This window comes from Zootoca vivipara, chromosome 14, assembly GCF_963506605.1.
Source record: "Zootoca vivipara chromosome 14, rZooViv1.1, whole genome shotgun sequence".
Classification (NCBI taxonomy): domain Eukaryota; kingdom Metazoa; phylum Chordata; class Lepidosauria; order Squamata; family Lacertidae; genus Zootoca; species Zootoca vivipara.
Genome location: NC_083289.1, coordinates 32,079,322 through 32,091,894, shown reverse-complemented (window position 1 = coordinate 32,091,894; position 12,573 = coordinate 32,079,322). Strand labels below are relative to the sequence as shown.

At 45.6% G+C, this 12,573-nt stretch overlaps 1 protein-coding gene across 3 annotated transcripts in view; it reads right to left on the bottom strand.

Moving 5' to 3' along the window:
• The window catches only part of USP7 (ubiquitin specific peptidase 7), a 71,247-nt gene extending 61,518 nt beyond the window's left edge, over positions 1 to 9,729 (bottom strand). Inside the window, exon 1 of one of the 3 annotated variants that reach the window (XM_035130565.2) lies at positions 8,755 to 9,729. In XM_035130565.2, coding sequence (XP_034986456.1) covers positions 8,755 to 8,842 — 88 coding nt within the window. In that variant the 5' untranslated portion in view covers positions 8,843 to 9,729. The remainder of the gene's footprint in view (positions 1 to 8,754) is intronic. The other 2 variants (XM_035130567.2, XM_060282537.1) reach the window with 2 other exon arrangements.
• Positions 9,730 to 12,573: the final 2,844 nt, after the last annotated feature.

The following is a 12,573-nucleotide window of genomic DNA, read 5'->3' as shown; positions in this document are numbered from 1 at the left end:
CATGCTGGCCACATGACCTGGAAAAACTGTCTGCGAACAAACGTCAGCTACCTCAGCCAGTAAAGCAAGATGAGCTCCACAACCCCAGAGTCGTTCGCGACTGGATTTAACTGTCAGGGGTCCTTTACCTTTACCCTTTAAGGTGCTACTAGACAATTTTTTAATTTATAATCGCCGTTATTATTCTTCAGTATAACATGATTTATTATCTTCCCTTCACTACAAGGTCCAAGGGTGGGTTATAGCAATTTAAAAATACAGGTTTGCCCCCCTCCCCAACTCATAACAGTATATAGCTAAGTTTAAGTCACACTCACAATATTTTCCAGTGAAATGAGAGGAGAATGTAACTTCGGACTTTCTGCCAGGGTCCTTCCTTTCCCAAACTTAAGTGTGGGGTTTCCTCCCCCCATCACACACACACACACACACACACTCCATACACATACACATACTGTATTAGAACTCACTTAGGGAGGTGGTATTCAATTAAGTGCTTCCACTACTGCCAAGGATTTCCACTTGTGCAATGGAGCTTCCTCTCTCCCTTCTCAAACAGATTTAGGACATAGGTAGGCAAAGGAAGGAGAAGTTCCACTAAAAAGCCAGAAGTCCTTACAGTAGCGGAAGCATTTCAAGGGATACCGCCTTTATAGTTTGCTTAATTTTTTTTAAAGTTTCAAAGTGCTACACAACATGATAAAACAGATACAGTAGGTAGAGACATATACACACACAGCACCAGCAGTTTTGCTAAGAAAGTTAGTAGCTATCCTATACTCAAGGCATCCCCAAACTTCGGCCCTCCAGAAGTTTTGGACTACAATTCCCATCATCTCTGACCACTGGTCCTGTTAGCTAGAGATCATGGGAGTTGTAGGCCAAAACATCTGGAGGGCCGCAGTTTGGGGATGCCTGCTATACTCCTTTATACTTAGTAAAGCCTATGGGAGATGCTGACTTGAGAACAGAAAGCAAAGGGCCAAAATCAAGTACTGTACCGGTATTCTGCTCCAAAGTAGCCTGGAGGGGTGTATACAAAGAAGCAGCAAGAAATTACTGCTTGGTCTTCCGATTTAACATCAAACTGCCACTGGGCATGAACAAAATCAACAGCAGCCAGGATATGTCTAGCAATAGACAATTGGTGGAAATATGTTTAACAAGTGTTTCAGTTCTGCAAATGAAAGTATATGATCACCTAAGAAAAGCCTGGGTGCATTCTGATGAACTACATATGCAGCAAGACACTATCTCATCTTTAGTGACTCTTCCTGACAGAACAAGAAGCACAAATCTTAACAGCTGAGGCTTCACAAGTCATAATTACGTCCAATGACAACTCCTAGGTTCCAGATCATTAACAATGGTTTGACGCTGGCTAATTTCAAGAACCCATAGTAACACAAACTTCACTTTATCCAGGTTCAGACACAGCAAACCAGTTAAGCAGGGAGAACCTTCTAATCATCTTCTGGCCACACAGGAAAAAACAGCACATGAAAGCAAGGCTCCGGCTTCTACGTAATACTAAACTTTGGTTTAGCAATATGCATGAAACAGACAAACATCCTTATGGACTTCAACATGCAATTTCTAAGCTATACATGATATTTTATTTACTGTGTCCTCAAGTGCACACCACCATTCTTCAAAGATCAAGCAATGGGTTGTATCCAACAAAGTTTTACTCAGAGAAGACCCACTGAAATTAATGAACCTATGGTAAGTAATCAATGTCAGTTCATTTCAGAGGGTCTACTCAGAGTATGAGTAACTTTGAATACAATCCAATGTATATTTACCACAATGACAAAGGGGCAATTATAACACTAGAAATCTTGACAACTACTGTATTCCCCTTGGAAATGAGATTTATCAATACGCTAGTCCTAAGTATATTCTCCTAGAAACCTTATGCATCACTATAATGACCAACATCATAACTAGTGTGTATGAAGCATACCTAGTCAGTTAACAAGACTGATTTGGTTTGACATCAGATTTATTTATTATCGTATTTTAATACAATTTACTATACATTGCTGTTATCTATTAAATTGTGTCTCTGCCAAAGACCAAAGTGATGCCAGCTTACCATTTACCTCCTGAAAGTTTATAATAATGATAATGATAGCAATTATTATTATTATTATTATTAATCTGTCCCCCGCCCATATGGCTGGGTTTCCCCAGACACTCTGGGTGGCTTCCAACAAAAATTTAAAATACATTAAAATGTCACACATTAAAAACTTCCCTGATCAGGGCTGCCTTCAGATGTCTTCTAAATGTCAAGTAGTTATTTATCTCTTTGACATCTGATGGGAGGGCGTTCCACAGGGTGGGTGCCACTACTGAGAAGCCTCTCTGCCTGGTTCCCTGTAGCTTTGCTTCTCGCAGTGAGGGAACCGCCAGAAGGCTCTCCGCGCTGGACCTCAGTGTCCGGGCAGAATGATGGGGGTGGAGATGCTCCTTCAGGTATACTGGGCCGAGGCCATTTAGGGGTTTAAAGGTCAACACCAACACGCTCGGAAATGTACTGGGAGCCAATGTAGGTATTTCAAGACCAGTGTTATATGGTCTCAGCAGCCGCCCCCAGTCACCAGTCTAGCTGCTGCATTCTTGTTTACAGCACTTCTGATTCTCAGGTGCTATATAGGCCCAGGATTTACCATAAGCACTAATGGCAGAAAGAAGTGTTTCAAAAGAGAAAGGAAAGGAAGAAAGCTTTGCATTGACCCTTTGGCATAAATGGATGTCTTCCTTTCCCCATCCTCCTACATTTCAATGTTATCCTCTCAAGCCTTAAAACTATAGATAAGTCTGAAATGAAAGTTTCTAATTCTTTAAATATAATTTATATTGAAATATTTATAAAATATGTTTTCTGCCACAAGGCAATCAAAGAAGCATACAACATCAAAATCCATCTTAATTAAAACCATGTTTAAAACAAGCAACAGCAGCACTCATTTAAATAATTCCAAGAGAGATAACAAGCAAAACCAAGTGCATTTTGCTTCAAAGGTAGTCTAGGATTCTATTTTTATGGCAATAAGACTTGTGAAGGTTTGGACATCTCCCAGATATATACAGGTTCACCACACCAAGATCTAGGTAGTCAGTGGATTCATTTTGGAGCATTCACCCAGCCAATTACCAAAAGTGAGTTGAAATAGTCATGTGAAATGCTTCTTCTAAAAGAAGTGGAAACTCCTTTCTCCTAAACAATGCTAGGATATCTTACTGTTCACAAACACCTAGAAGTTTTTGATCCCCTCACAGTGCAATTAGAGGCCTGTGGACTATCTCATACATGTCTCTGAGCTGCTGGCAGCTTTAATGTACATTGTCTTGAGACAACTGTGTAGAAGCTGATTAATAAATTAATTATGATAATAGTAAATAACAACCCAAAAGGCAGAAACAGCATCCCACTCTACAGCACTGTAGACTGCTTTGCAGGTGAAAACTGCTCCTATCACAACAATTATTTTTTACTAAATTCTTCACAGTGAACTGAATTCACTGTTTTTATTCTGCCTCAAATAAGTATGGTAAAAATAAGTGTATCTTCTTCCCATATCTATTAAACTTCTCTCTTCATACGTTATTTAATGTAAGCAAATCACCAAATCCGTTCTTATACCTTCTTTTTTAAAATACGGTAAGATACACCTATGGCAGGTGGTGTAAACAATAATTGAAGAGAAAGCAAGCTAATAGAGAAGAAAAGGATAAGCGATCAGTCAACAATCGGAAGTATTTTAATTTTAATTTAATTTCTCTCTCTTTTTTGTTTATTTAGTTTCCCTTTTGGGTTTGGTTGATATAAATTTGATATAATTTTGAGGTTATGAGTTTCTTAAGTTTTGGTATATTTATGTTACATTAATTATATTTTGTTATATTTATGTTATATGAGTTAAGTTATGTTATGTTTACGTTATATTATGTTATATTATTGCCTGTTGTGTAATGTTTTAACAATTGGAATAAAGAATTTTTTAACTTTAAAAAATAAAAATGAATAAAAAATAAAAAACCTGAAGCTTTGTTAGCAGCTATTGCCTGATGTTACAAATTCAGCATTTGATCACATTTCTTCTGTTTTGTGGTGGTATGCTATTTTGCAGTGCTGTAAAATCAAATTGCAAAATCAACAATACATTGGAGTTTTTTAAAACTGGATATTATTGAGAAAGGGAAAGTAATTAAGAACAATGGAAGCAATCAAAAAATTGACTTATAAATGACTTGAAGGCAATATCGGAGTCTAAACACAAGAGCATTAACAACAAAAAGAAAAATGTGTTTGCTGCAATAAAGGAGAAAGCTTCAGAATAATTCTAAGAAAAATATTAGCAGTATTTCCAGAAGTCAAGAGGATAAAGAGAGAGAATAGGTCTGCATCAGCTTTAGAACATTCTAAGAAAATGTTGTCAGCATTCTTGCTTACTGTAAAGCTTTATGTAAATACCAAGACAATCTATTCACAACCTTTGTTTAGGACTCCATTCCCATATATCATCAGTACTGATGATTACTTGGAGCAGCATCCTTAGTAAGAAACTTCCATCACCAAGACCTCATGTAAAGTCCAAAGGTCTCTTTACACAGCACTCATCTTCCAAGACATCCCTGCTACCTTGGCTACAGTTGAAAACTCTCTCTTGTTTGACCCCCTTTCCCTGTGGTTATTTTCTTTAGTTGGTTCTCCTCCTAGTTTTCTAAGTTTCATTTCAGTATTTCCATTTGGGGAAGTCCTTCCTGTGCTTTCCTTCTCTGGTCTGGGGCTCCTCAGGGCTGTTACAGTTTTTGTTCTCCATGCACATTTATGTGTGGATCGTCTCATATGGATTTGAGCACCACCCTTATGTGGATGGCAGTTCAACCTTTTTAACCCCCCCCCCAAAAAAAGATCTCTCTTCATCCCCATATGGTCAACTGCGTTTTCTCCTCTTCTCTTCTGCAGCTTGATTGTGGTAAAGAGATCCAGCCCTCTTCTCTTTTACGAACAGAAAATGTTCATAAGAGCAACTGCATTGTGGTGGAATACTCCAGGATTCCTTGGAAACTTATCAAAAATCTTTCAAATATCAGTAATAGAGCTCAAGTGAAAAAGGTCTAAGTTCATACATACTGATGTGGGAGGGGTCAAATTTAGTTGTAAATAACAAAGAAATGTTTTTTTACTTAATGTTGGCAATGTAAACATTTGGCAAATAAATGAATAAAGTGGTGTTTTACTTTACTGCAATATCAAAACTAAGTACATAGAGGACACAGGACCTCTAAGCATAAAGCAAGATCAAACTGACCATTGTAACCAAGGTCCAGACCTGAATTTGCAAGATGCTCTGTACTTTTCAGCTAGCAAAAGGTTAACCAGTACATTTCAAGATAGTCCTTGAGTCCCACTGAAAGGGGAGGAGAATGACCCATTAAAGTTCAGCTAATGCTCTGGTTAATGTAGGGAACTGGATTACATACTCTGAGCCTGTGCCTTGATACGAAGCAGATACAGAAACAGCTCTTTCAACAATAAATTTCGTACATGTCTCTTAACTTGCCACAAAGTAACACATGACTAGTTCTCACTCTATTGGTAAACCTCTAGGTGGGTTGAACCATTTCAGATATTAGGTGAAGGCTCTCAAGATAATAAGTTCCTGCATATGAAACACAAAAATCTCCACACATACACAATCATATCAGGGAGGATGCCTTTTCCTCCCATATTTGTTTTCATGTACATTAATATCAGAAGACACAGCTGGATCAGCACAAAGGCCCATCTAATTCAGCATGCTATTTTCACAGTGCCCATGGCAATCCCATCTTAATTCTACCGTAAGTAGCAAAAGTGGCAACATTTAAGTTCTATTTTAACCAATCGCCCTGCACTTTTATGGTTTAATCACCTTTTTAGGCTAACACCCAAGCTAGTCTGAATATTTTTACTGTATTATCCTTAAGGAAATTAACAACTTGATCACTTTTATGCAGGGATGCTTTTGATTTTCTGATCCCCAAAGTCTTTAATCTTGTTACGGATCAAGGAATAGAGAGAATAGATGGTGGATTTTAATACTGTTTCTAAGAAGTCATTTGTACTTTCTGCATAGAAGAAAATAAAACTTTTTGTTGTTTTTATATCTAAATATGATACAGCCTTCCTTATTTTAAACCACTATGGCTTACAATCTTATACACAATTACATGGGAGTGAGCCCCAAGTAGACCGGCACAGGACTGCACCTTTAAGATCTAGAGCATGATTCCCTAGGAGTGTTTTCATCCTTCCCCCACCCTGGGATGACTGAGCAGGGTCAGTGCCCTATGACTACATATTTAAGAGCATTACCCAGAGAGAGGATTCGTCCCGCATCGAGAGCCCTTCCCCACCCCAATGCATTTTCTGTAAATAACCCCTAGTACGAGCAGAGCAGTGGCCCAATTAAAAATGGCGAGCATCTCGCGTGGCTGGCTGTGTGGAGGATACAATAGAAGGGGGCTGGAAGCTTTTAGAAGGAAAGGGGGAAAAACCAACGCCGAGCGGCTGCCGGAATCAACAGTCAGGGGGAGGGGGAAATTGGGGAGAAAGCAGCATTCCTGAGCGCAGTGATCTGTCCCAATAAAAAGGACATCACCGAGGCTGCCCATTGCCAGAATCAGTTCGACACCCTTCTCCACCACCCCCCGACCCCAAAAATACACTGCAAACAAGCACCTCCTGCTCGAGGTCAACCGATTTCGGAGCCCTGCAAAGAAGCAATATTGGGGCACCTGAAGTGTCCGCCGCTTTCTCAAGCTTTGCATCTAGAGAAAGATGCTTTGCTCATAATGTTCACGCCAGAGCTCTCCACAATAAGTGAACTTCCACAAAAGTCAAGAACACCCCCCCCCGTTTCTCTCTCTATGGGAAACACCTCTTTTCTCTCTCTCCCCACCCCCAATTTACAAGCCTCCGTGACACCGTCCCGCCCCCACCAGCCGCGCCCCGCCCCAAGAGCGCCAAACCAGCTCGCATACACAGAGGCGCGCGCACCCCATTCCCCAGGCTGGAAAACAAGCAGAGGCGCCACCCCCACTTCTTCGCCGGCTTCCTAAAACTTTTCAACTTCGGTCTCACAGCGAACACAAGAGTCAAATGAAAGCGGCTCTCCGATCCGGAGAAGGCCAACCCTTATATTTCCCAAAAGGTCTTTCCAAGCCGGCTGGCGGAATAGGACCTGGAGCAACCTTATCTGCCCGATATCTTCAAGGAAAAGGAGGCATGGCCGGTGGGGCAGGAGGCAAAAAGGAGGCCCCAGCCCTAGAGGGGGAGGAAGGCTACAGGGAAAGGATGCCGGCCATCAGGAGCTGGCCACAGAACTAAGATATGTGTCCCTGTAGTGGATGAGGAATAGAGACGAATTAAGGGTGTATTTCCAGAAGACCAAGCAGTGTCATGTGCAGGGAGATGCTGCAGGGATTACTGAGAATGGAGATAGCACAGAACCGGGAGACCTGTAAAGGTCAAGGAAATCCAAAGGTTGGTGGGTAAAATGGGTGCAGAACTATGGAATACAGAGATGAGACAGTGCATTATGGACATTGCAGAAGATGGGCGTATGGGGCATAACATTCAAAAATATGGAAGCTACAAGATGTGTGTGGGGGGGTATTTAGAACATACATTCTGCTTTCCCACAAAAAAGGTGTTAATGTCTCTTTCAACATTCAACTGAGTTGGAAGAGAGAGGTATAAGCTTTTTTACATGCATATGGGAGAGAAATTGGAAAGCAAGATCTGAAGGCACAGTTTAGGCACAGAGTTGAGTTGAAAGGAATCAAAATCTGACTACACGGATATGGCATGGATAAGAACATGGATACACATGCAGAGTAAAGTGATGAGATAGCTGCAGGCTTGAAAGATAAAGTGAGTTGAGATAATGCCAGGAAGGGGAAAACTGTGAGAGGGGGTACTATAAAGTTAGGAAACCAAAAGCCTACATAGTATTATGGGCCTAGGGAGAGGAAAATAAGGAAGAGAGTCAAGGTATGCAAAGTTAGAGGGAAAAGTGTTTGGGGGAAAGTGTATGCATGGGGGGAGATGCCAGGATCTAAGTGTATGAGAAAAGGGTGCATGGGGGGGAGATGCTAAAGAAAGCAGAGAAACTTAAAATACAAGATACAAAAGCTGAGGAAAAGTGTGAGGCCCCTAAGGTCAGCAGGAGAAGCAAAATAAATCTAGATACAAGCGGGAGGGACTGCAGTAGGGGTGGTGGAGAAAGGGAGGGAGGCAAAAAGTGCCAGGATGGGAACGTAGTTGGAGGAGGAGAAATCATAGGGGGAAGAACAAGGGTGTATGCTCATTATTTATTTCAAATGTGGTTTAAAAACCAAGAGGAGGGGAGAGGGACTACCACCGTCCAGTGCCATCCAGGATGTTGAGGGGGGCGGGTGTATGTGTCTGTGTCGGAACTGCAGAACCAAATCAGAGGAGTCACTGTCCTGGGGGGGAGGGAGGGAGGAGAGTGGGAATGGATTGCAAAAGACACTTGAGATGAGGGGGTGGGGGGAGGATGCTGAAAACAGGGAGAAATGGGGGTGCAAAAAGAAAGTGTAGGAGGTGGAGAAAATGCAGACTGCAATCTGCGAAGCAGGGGAGGCTGGAGCCTACACACACACACACACACACACACACACACACAGAGAGAGAGAGAGAGAGAGAGAGAGAGCGCAAAAACCCCTGCCCCTTACCTTCCATCTCCATGTCCTCGGGCTCGCTCAGCTGCTGCTCCCCGGGCTTCTGCTGCTGCTGTTGTTGCTGTTGCTGGTGGTGGTTCATGTCGGGCTGCGGGAGCTCAGGCTCGGCGGCCTGGGCCTTGGCTGAGGGAGGGCGAGGCGGCGGCGGCGGCAGGAGCTGCTGCTGCTGCGGAAGCCCCGAGTCGAGCGGTGATGAACGCTGGCAAGGCAGGAGCTGCTGAGGCAGAGACTGGGGCTGAGTCGGCTGGCGGCGGGGCGGCTCCGCGGCCTGGAGCTGGTGAGGCTGCAATTGCTGCTGTTGGGCTTCGGGCTGCTGCTGCTGCTGGACTCCGGCGGCGGGCAGGGAGCGGGCGGCCGCCGGGGGAGGCAGCGAGACGCGCACGTATTTACTGGCTATTCGCCCAATGGCGGCGGGGGTGGGAGGAGAAGTGAGGAAGGAGGAGGATGGAGGGCCGAGCTCGCCTCAGAGCGGGTGGAGGCTGAGGCAAAGTCCCGGTTCGGCAGTGGCTGCGGAGGAGGAAGGCGACGTCTAGGCCCTGCTGCTTCTGCTCGGTCTCCTCCTCCTCCTCCTCCTCCCGGGCTGGGCCGGCTCCGGTGAGGAGGGAGGCCCGGCGGCGCGGGCAGCGCCAAGGCGGGCGGGCTCCTTCGACGGCGGCAGGCGGCGTTGGGAGCTAGTCGGGCCTGCTCCTCCTCCGCCGCCTTCGCTGCCTCTCAAAATGGCGGCCGCGAAATGTCACATCCGCATGGAGGATGGGGGCTCCGCCAGAGTATCGCGGCGGCGTGAGGAGGGAGAGAGAAAAGGCCGGCCGGCTGGCTAGCCAGGGAGGGCAAGAGGAGGAGGTGGTGGCCGCGGCGGCGGCGGCAACAGCAGCAGCGGAGGACGAGATGCTCCGCCTCGCCTGCTTCAGCTCGGCCTGCAACGGCCGGGAGGAGGAGGAGGAGAGTGAGCGAGAGAGTGGGAGGGAGCGAGGGACGAGCTCAGGACGACGGAAGGAAGGAAGGAAAGAAGGAAGCAGGAGAGAGAGAGTGAGAGAGCAGCGCCGCGGCCGCCCCGGGAACAGCAGCCGTCGCCGCCACAGCGAAGGGGAAGAGGAGGAGGAGGAGCCACTGAGGCGAAGGCCGGCCGGCCGGGGCGCGGAACCCCACCCCCACCCCCCAACACACGCACAGACCCACACGCTGTCCGGGGGGGGGGGGAGGGTCGGAAGGCAAGAGTGAGAGCAGAATATGAGGCGGGCGGGGGAGAGAGATTGGGAAGGAAGAGGGGTGTATGATGAGGGAAGGAGGGGTGCGTGGTTGTAGGTAAGATTGAAAGGGGGTGGAAACAAGGGGGATATGGAGGGAAAGAGGTAAACTAGGCGGAGACCTGTGGGAAGGAAGAGGGGTGCACTTGAGGGTGCTGGCGGTGGGTGAGACTGGAAGAGGAGTGGGGTGGAGGGAATGTGAAAGTTGGCGGTAGAGGAGAGAGAGATTAAAGGCAGAGGGCCCTACGGCGGGGGGAGGGGAGTAGGGAGAGTGTAATTCGGAGAGGGAGGGGAGGGGATGCGAAAAGTTGGGGAGGTGTATAAGATGTAAACAAAGGGGACCCAGGAAACATTAAGAAGGGGCATTAGGGGTGTATTTGGGGGGGTGCTTAGTGGAGGGGTGAGGAAATGGCAATGGGAACAGAAGGGAAGGGAGGGTGAGGAAAGTGGGTGTCTTGGAGGAATGAAGGAGAGCAGGAAGGAATAGGGGTTTATTTGGAGGGTTGGGGGCAGGGGTGCCTGGTGGTGGGCAAAATTGAAATGGGAGGTAAGGGTGGGGAAAGCAGAGAAGACTGGTGGGGGTGTACCTGAGGAAGTGGAAGAATGGGAAGTGGCTAGGTGGGGTGTGAGAAAAATAGAGTACAGAGAGATGCAAATGAGAGACCCTCGAAGAAAGGGGCAACAGTCAGGTGTGAGGAGCTGGAGGAATGTGGAAGATGGCCAGGGCAGAAAGCATGCCAGAGGATAGAGAAGAATGGTAAGGTGGGGGTTCTGTTGAAGCAGTGTGAGACTGATGAAATGTTTGGAATGTGAAAGGAGGGGAAGTCAGTTGTGGGAGAGGTATAAGGGGAAGGTCTTCATGTTTGGAGGAGGTAGGTCACATTCACACCATACATTTAAAGCTCAATGATACCACTTTAAACAGGCATGGTACCCCCCCCAAGCATTCTGGGAGCTGTAGTTTGTTAACAGGACCAGTGGTCGGGGAAGATGGGAATTGTAGTCCAAAACATCTGGAGGGCCGAAGTTTGGGGGTGCCTGGGCCATAGCTGCCAAGTTATCCCTTTTTTACAGGGATTTTCCCTTATGCTGAATAGGCTTCCTCGCGAGAAAAGCGAAAACTTGGCAGCTATGGCCTGGGCTACACTTTTCAGAGTGGTTTAACAATCAATCCTGCTTCACATGAAACTGTGCCCTTAACAAACCACAGCTCCCAGAATTCTTTGGGGGAAAGCCATGACTATTTAAAGTGGTATTGTAGCACTTTAAATGTATGGTGTGAATGTGGCCTTCGCACATTTAGGGCATTCCTGATAAGAAGAACCAAGTGGAAGGAGATGTAAAAAAAAGAAGCTCGGGGCTGGTGGAGCTACCAGGAAATAGTGGAGTGGTGTGGTTCAAACAGGGACTGGGGAAGTTGATTCGGGAGTTAAGAAGGGGGACTATGAGACTCTTCGAGTGGGAAAGAGCATAGAGAGGATAGTGTTGGGGAGGTGGGAAGAGAGCGCCACCATCAGGAGATTTAAGGAGGTGGTAATGAAAGCCAACTGCCAACCTAGCAGTTCAAAAGCACGTCAAGTGCAAGTAGATACTGTAAATAGGTACCGGTCCAAGCAGAAAGGTAAACAGCGTTTCAGTGTGCGGCTCTGGTTTGCCAGAAGTGGCTTTGTCATGCTGGCCACATGACCTGGAAGCTGTACACCAGCTCCCTCAGCCAATAACGCGAGATAAGCACCGCAACCCCAGAGTCGGTCACGACTGGACCTAGTGGTCAGGGGTCCCTTTACTTTTAATGAAATAAACTGAAGATGAGTAGGGGTATTATATGCGAGATAAAAAATGATGGAATACTTTGTGGGATATGTGAAGAGCAGGACAGTAACCCCAAGGGCCTCTTTGAAGAGGAGGGAGTGGGAGATGGCTTGCGGTGGCAAGGTATGATGCGGAGGAGGAGGAACATAAGAAGTCAGAGCATTAATCCAAGAAGCTCTCCAGAGTTTCAGATGGATCTTTCCCAGTCACACCAGAGATTTATCTTGGAGTCTCTTTCACAGCAGGGGAGTGCTTTCTCTAAGATGTTGCTCTTAAGTGCTGTTTCCAGAGAGCAAGCCAAGTCCCTCTGCTGCAGCAAAAACATTTCAGAGGCTTCTGGCATCTTAAAATTGGGAATCTGCTTCCCTGCGGATGTTGTGGGACTCCCTTCAACTCCAGGGATTATTTATTTGTTTGGATAATTTATTTATCACCCTTTGAACCGGCCACACAGCAGTTTGCAATAAAACCAGGGAGATAAGAATGCATAACAACAATAAAAACAGCATTAAAAAACACAACAAATCACTGAATCACAATTACTAATAGCAGCAGCCTTTCCTCTTTCAAAGATGCATCTTGACTATTTGCCTGAAGCTATAAAGAGATGAGGTTTGATGCACCTCAATAGGAAGAGAATTCCACATGCAAAGAGTCACCACTGAAAACCTTCCTGGACCTTCACACCAGGTACCGTCATCATGTGTAGAGACCTCATCTGATGTCAAAACAAAGTCAGGTTGATATGGGAAAAGAT